General features: G+C 35.8%; 1 protein-coding gene across 1 annotated transcript in view; it reads left to right on the top strand.

The window, feature by feature from the left end:
• The window catches only part of SGCE (sarcoglycan, epsilon), a 25,335-nt gene that overhangs the window by 5,257 nt on the left and 13,320 nt on the right, over positions 1–6,758 (top strand). The window contains exons 4-5 of the mRNA XM_010010763.1: positions 2,650–2,772; positions 5,439–5,596. Coding sequence (XP_010009065.1) covers positions 2,650–2,772; positions 5,439–5,596 — 281 coding nt within the window. The remainder of the gene's footprint in view (positions 1–2,649; positions 2,773–5,438; positions 5,597–6,758) is intronic.

The following is a 6,758-nucleotide window of genomic DNA, read 5'->3' as shown; positions in this document are numbered from 1 at the left end:
GGGAAAAAAGAAGAGGGCTTCTCTGACAAGGAGGGCAAGAATTTTTGAATTCTGAATCTCGCAACGTGTGTCATTACAATGTGTTTGTCATTATAAGATAAAATAGGTTTGTGGGTTTTTTCCTTCTGAGAGGCATTTTTAGACTTTCACTAGGGTCACAGTTTTCTATCTACATTAAATCCTTATTCGTATGTTTGTTTCAGCAACAGGGAAGATCTCATTACTAGGAATGGGCATTTAGTAGTGGCAGTAGTTCCTCTAACAGACAAAAGAAATGTGCTATGTTTTTTGATTTTGATAACTGCTGATTCTCTTATTTTCCCTCCTTTCTAAAACTATTGCTTATGGAGAAAATATACATTACTTTTTTTCATTATTCTTCATGTTTGAAATAGATTTTCATCATTGAGTCAAAGCATCAGAAATGGAAAAATGGATTTTTCTAGATATGTGACACATTTTCAGCCAGCCACCATATTTTTTGTCAGCTTTTCTGCTTTATTACTGTTATAAATTACTTTTTTAGCTTTGCATGAAAATAATTTAAAGGAAATTAATTAGTTTCCATGCTCTATTTACAGCTTATTCACAAAAGTGAGTGCAGAAGTTTTTTGGGTCATCAATTAACTCATTCTAATTATACAAATCAAGCAGTTATGTTACAGTACTTAAGCCTACATAGCTAAAATTACAGTAACTTTTATTAACTACACAATATTGTAATAAACTATTTAAATTTCATGATCCATTTTAATTTTGTCTTGAAGGTAAAATTATTAGAAAGATACTCTGTTCAGTACTGTGTTAAAAACAGTTTCCAAAAGTGGGAAAAAGCAACTGCTGTGGAATTTGATCAATGCTATATCCAGGGCTTGAGATTATTAATTCTGGAATATCGGTCTCGAAGAGTGGGAAGAGTGTAACTAAATGTGGAGGTCTACATTACAGATGTCTGCATCTCCTCTCAACTGCCTCTACAGTCAGTGGAGATCTAGTCAGTGTAGTCAGGAATCTAGGATATGATTCATCTCATTTTACAGGAGAAATTAAATTAATCAAGCCCTAGAAGCGTCTGTTTCTTCTCCATTGACTATAAAAGGAGCCTGACTAACTCAGTGGTGGATGTTGTTTCTGTAGGCATCTAAAATTAGGTGAGATAGATTCCACACAGAGTGCGTGGTGCGAGGGATGGAATGTCTCTGATTAATGCCTAATTAGCAGTGGCTTTTTAAGCGGATCTCAAATAAGAAGGTTGGTATAATAAGGCTGGAGAAATTATATGAGGATTAGATGAGGTTGATCCACATTTCAAATTTATCTTGCTTATTGAAATTAGCCCTTTTATCTTCTAGGAGGGTAAGAGTTTGTTCCTATGAGTTTCTTAAAATGACTCTGAAGTCTTTTTGGAGTTGCTTTTCTCTGTGACAATACCCCCATATTTTATGGCCTGTAATCTTTGGAGATATGATTTATCATAAGGTTTCTTTCAGTTTAGCAAGCAAGGCAGGTAGCTGTGTGTCTCTGTATCTGTGACTTATCATCTTTATTTACCTCTTTGCAATCCTCATCTCATTGACAAAATTTATCAGCAATGATTGATTCTTTCAGAGCATTAACTTAAAATTCAATAGGAATATGGAGTAGTAATATGACCTACAATCAGTCCTGTTAAGACACCATGAGAAATACGTATTACGTCAGTATTCTCCATTTACATTTAAATTTTGAAACTTGTTGATAAAGTAGTTTCTTATCAATTTAATGTATCCTAATGATTGTTTTTTATTCTTCTAATTCATTAAATGTGTATATAGTATTTGTCAGATGTGTTAAATTGAAATAAGATTTGCCTTTATGAACTAAATTTGTACCTACATAAAGAACAGCATATTGCTTTTACATATACTGGGTGTTCTGAATTAAGTTTCCTTGAGGTTTTTAATTCTGAGTCTTGTAAAATGTGGCTTCAATTTTTTGTTTGGCATCAGTGACACTTCACTGGCCTGTGATTACCCGTATCCTTCTGGTTTATCCTTCAATACAAGCACAGCATCTTCAGTAATGAGCTCTCTAACCACATTTTTAGATGCATGTTATCTGAACCTGCTGGTCTAAGAAAGTCTAGCTTTAAGAACTCCTAGAAATCCTCAGCTGAAGTGAATTGCTTTGCCCTTCTCTGCACAAGAATTGAAAAATCTGCCATTTCTGTTCAGTGGGGTATCAGTACCATTGCTTGGTGAGGTTCCTCTGTATTCCTCATGTTCCTTATTTTTGTGTGACGTATAAAGAAAACACGATTGTATCATTCATTTAATGTATTTTTATTCTTGTAATATTACAAATAAACCAACTATAACATTACAGTAGCTTTCATTGGGGGTTTTTTTCATTGCCATGAAAATAAAAACTTCTGAAATCCTAACATAGCCGGTTTTGTTTATTGCAGTCCTGTTGGGCAAAGAGAGGGCTTGCTCTGCATTCTGTTCTTAAATCTATGCAACCTTTTAAAAGCCTTATTAACAGGTATCTAATACTTGTTGCTTTCCTTCTCCCGGATGCCCGCATTGCTGTTGAAATGCATGCTGTATTATCTGGAGCATGTCTCATTTTTGCTTTTTTCTGTCTCTTATCTTTCCTTCTGCTTTTCAGTGTACACGATTCTGTCTAAGGTGCACTCCGATCGGAATGTATACCCTTCTGCTGGAGTTCTTTTTGTTCATGTTTTGGAGAGAGAGTACTTTAAGGGGGAATTTCCTCCTTACCCAAAGCCTGGTATGGGAAGCTAAGATCTTCCATATTATATAAAAACATAGTGGGGTTGGGGGGGAAGTTTTAAAAATTTCGAATCTGTTTGGCATACCTTATGGTTCAGCATATAATGCATGAAGAATAGTTCTTAGTTTCTATTGAAATATATTAAAATGAAAGAAAGTATTTGGTCCTACAAGTTTAAAATGTTCTGGTTTGTGATTGTCATTTGTGAAAAGATGCATATAATGTGTATAGTGAAAAATGTACTTAATTTGGGAAGGCAGAATAACATTATATATCTGAGATTAGGAAGTATACCTTTCCTTCACTTCTGTGTTAAAAGTTTAATAATTACGTCTCTTAAAAATGTTATTTATTTGATCACTGTTTCAGACATAGTGTGTATCCAGCTGTAGGAAGCAGCACTTTGCAAGTGTGTAGTAAATTTGAGACAAAATAGAAGATTAAATCAAGTTCGAGATTATGCAATGATGTTTTCTTTAATTTAAAACAAATACTTCTTCGGATCCAGCCTATTTCCTATATCTAGGAACAATTTAATGTTAGTAAGCCGTATGATTTCCTAGGTATAGTGTTTTAATGTATACTAAGGTAAAGCTAAAAGTTTGATCATTGACAGGTTAGAATATATATAAGCAATCTGGGGGGTGGGGGGTGGGAAGAGAAAGAGCATTTTGCCTTGTATGTTTATCAACAATTACAAGGAATAAGTAAAAATGAAATTCATTAATAAGCTTTTGAATTTATTGGGAAGTACTATTTTCAAAACTCACTTTAAAGAAAAAACAAGCTTCTGTTAGCATTGGTTAAATTTTGTTATGAATAAACCCAAATGTTTTAAAAATTTAATCTCCTTGAAAACTGGAAGTTTTTCCTGAGGCATATTCTGGAGTCTTCATTTCATGTAACAGCAACTGGCAGATTGAAGTTTGTTCTAGTTTTCTCCCAGTTTTGTCATGTAGATGTAAGGAACCTGGAAGTTTTGCTGATGGATTGTCTTTCAAATCTTTAGAGCCCCAGCCTGTCTCAACATCCATGTGATTCAAAGGCAGTATGAATCTTATTTCACATACTGCTGAATTTGCTGTACCCACAGATGAAGGTGATCATATCAGAAATTCACTGTAAGGCCAAGTGTTAACATGGTTCTTTTATTTTTGTCTGCTGTGCTGGATCATTAGCATGGCCTGTCTTGGTGAAAGGTAAACCATAATCTATCACTGGTGGCTTTCAGAATTTTCCCCAAGTCATTTGTGATGCTGGAAATTTTAATTATGAATTCAATGGATTAGGTTACTGGGATGTCCCAGTAGAACTGCAAGGAAAGTTGCATGGCACCCTGGTGCTGGTTTGGTGTGGTTCTCATCCCTCTTACCTGCAGCCCAATGTGTAAACGTGTACCTGAAAACTAGTTACCCTTTGACAACAGGTCTCAGCCTCTTTGTTCCTCTCTGGAGATAACAGACATTCCTTTCTTCATGGGGCTCAGTTTCTGCCTTCTGTGCCAGCCTGCCTGTTACCTTCTCTTGTCACTTTTCCTACAATGGCTGCTGTTGCCATTTCGAAGCCAAGTTGGAGGAGCACAGTGCAGGTATCTGCACCGGCTCAGAACGGATTTGCCAAGTTCTGTGCCTCAGCTGAATGGTGCTTAGGCATGTCTGACTTCAGCTTATTTTAGCTTTGGGAAGTAAAGTCATAGCCAGACATTTGTGAAAGTATTGCTAAGAACCACAAAACTGTTGTACTGGTTTGACTCGATGGGGTTTTACAGACTGCATCTGGACCATTGTATGTAGTAGCCATCAGTGGTTCCATTTTGCAGGTCCTTTTTTGAATTAATTTTTCTCTAAAGAAAAACTGGTGACAGGCTGTTGGTGCTGAAGACCTGTATGTATACCCTGATGCTAACAGAAGCTTTCAGGCACTGATGATTACACAGCCACTCTTTACAGTAAGCCCTCCCAGGTACGTTTGGTCTCTGATGCCATCATTAAAAGCATAAATAAAAGAAAGTTTAGAAATTAAAGGTCTGAGACCTTTGTGTTTTTGTCAATAAGGAGGTTAGATGCTTCAATTCGAGGTGAGAACTGAGCTCTGAAAATCAGACATACTAGTTAATGAGCATGAGCATTCAGTTAGTACTAGGAAGTACCAGTACATAGAATCATAGAATCATAGAATAGTTAGGGTTGGAAAGGACCTTAAGATCATTTAGTGACCCCACACACTAAACTATGTCCCCCAAGGCTCTGTCCAGCCTGGCCTTAAATGCCTCCAGGGTTGGAGCATTCACAACTTCCTTGGGCAACCTATTCCAGTGCCTCACCACCCTCACTGTGAAGAACTTCCTTATATCTACCCCAAATTTCCCCTGTTGAAGTTTAACCCCATTCCCCCTTGTCCTACCACTACAGTCCCTAATGAAGAGTCCCTCCCCAGCATCCTCTGTGCAGTTGGTTACACTTCTCAGATGTGAATTTCTTACTACCTACAAGTTAAGTAGGAGTTTACAAATTTCTGATATGGTAAATGCTAGCAAATTTTTTTTTTTCCTTTTGGAAAGGTTTAGAAAACATAACAAAATTAGGATGAGACTAGTAGAAACATCAAAATCAAAGCATATTGCATTTTCTATTAAATATTCTAATATATGTTTTCTTATCTAGGTGAAATAAGTAATGATCCTATAACATTTAATACCAATTTAATGGGTTACCCTGACAGACCAGGATGGCTACGCTATATACAAAGGACACCATACAGTGATGGAGTGCTGTATGGCTCACCAACTGTAGAAAATGTGGGCAAACCAACCATCATTGAGGTATTGTCTTCAAAATTTCAAAAATATGTATTTTGGTTTAGAGTGTAAGATTCTGAACTGTCAACAAGTGTTGCCTCATTTTTGGTAAGTTAATTACAATAATTGAAAAAAGATAGGACAGGGACTTGTAACATCAACATTTTCTTTTAAGTACTATTATTGGTAGGTACCAATAGTTACCATTATTGACAGAAAGCCTTGTTGCGTGACATTTCATGTTTTAAGATATAACTAGTAAAAAGCAATAACCAGTTAAGCTTAATATTCCTACATGCAACACCTTTTGTTTCACAGAATTGCAAAATAGTTTGAAAGGGGCCTTTAAAGATCACCTAGTTCCAACCCTCCTCTCACAGGCAGGGACACCTTCCACTAGACCAGGTTGCTCTAAGCCGCATCCAACCTGGCCTTAAGCACTGCCAGGGATGGGGCATCCACAGTTTCTCTGGGCAACCTGTTCCTCACCACTTCACAGTAAAGAACTTCTTCCTTATATGCAGTCTAAATTTACCCTAGATTCTTGCCCTTCATCTTTCTAAGAGGCATTTCATTTCAGTAAATTATGAATATATTAAAGTTTTATTTAAAATACAGGGCAAAAAACTTCGTAAACAACTATACTTGAAGAATAACAAAATTCTGAACTTTGTAACATTCAACCCTAAATACGGTCTAGACTTTTCCCCAGTGAAAAATAAAGTGTTCAGTCAATACGTTTGTTTTTTCATTAAATTATTTTTTAATCAAATATTTCCTGGTTCCTTGTTCACGTTTACTGACAAATTTTAATTAGCACTTACATGTATTCAATTCTGTTCTTAGAAGTGTAACAATAACAAAACTCGCTACTTTGTTTTTTAGAATCAGCTATACATATATTTAAAAGCACTAATTAATTAAGGAGCAATTGAACCGGTTAAAGGACTGCATTTTCTGCCATGTATGTCATAGCAGACTGGTTCACAGTGTTAAGGAGAAACCTGCTCATTAACTTACTCCAGCCATTTTGCTGCTTCAGCAGTACATTTATCTTAAACCCTTGATGAGTTTGTGGGGATTTTTTACTAAATGGCATTTGATAAATTTTTTCTTCCTCAGGAGTGACATCTCTAAATGTTAAATTATACTGTAGATAATTTCACCTATGCTTAATTTTATATAC

The sequence above is a fragment of the Nestor notabilis genome, unplaced genomic scaffold (assembly GCF_000696875.1).
Source record: "Nestor notabilis isolate BGI_N333 unplaced genomic scaffold, ASM69687v1 scaffold11513, whole genome shotgun sequence".
Taxonomy (NCBI): domain Eukaryota; kingdom Metazoa; phylum Chordata; class Aves; order Psittaciformes; family Psittacidae; genus Nestor; species Nestor notabilis.
This window is presented reverse-complemented; position numbering and strand designations above follow the sequence as displayed.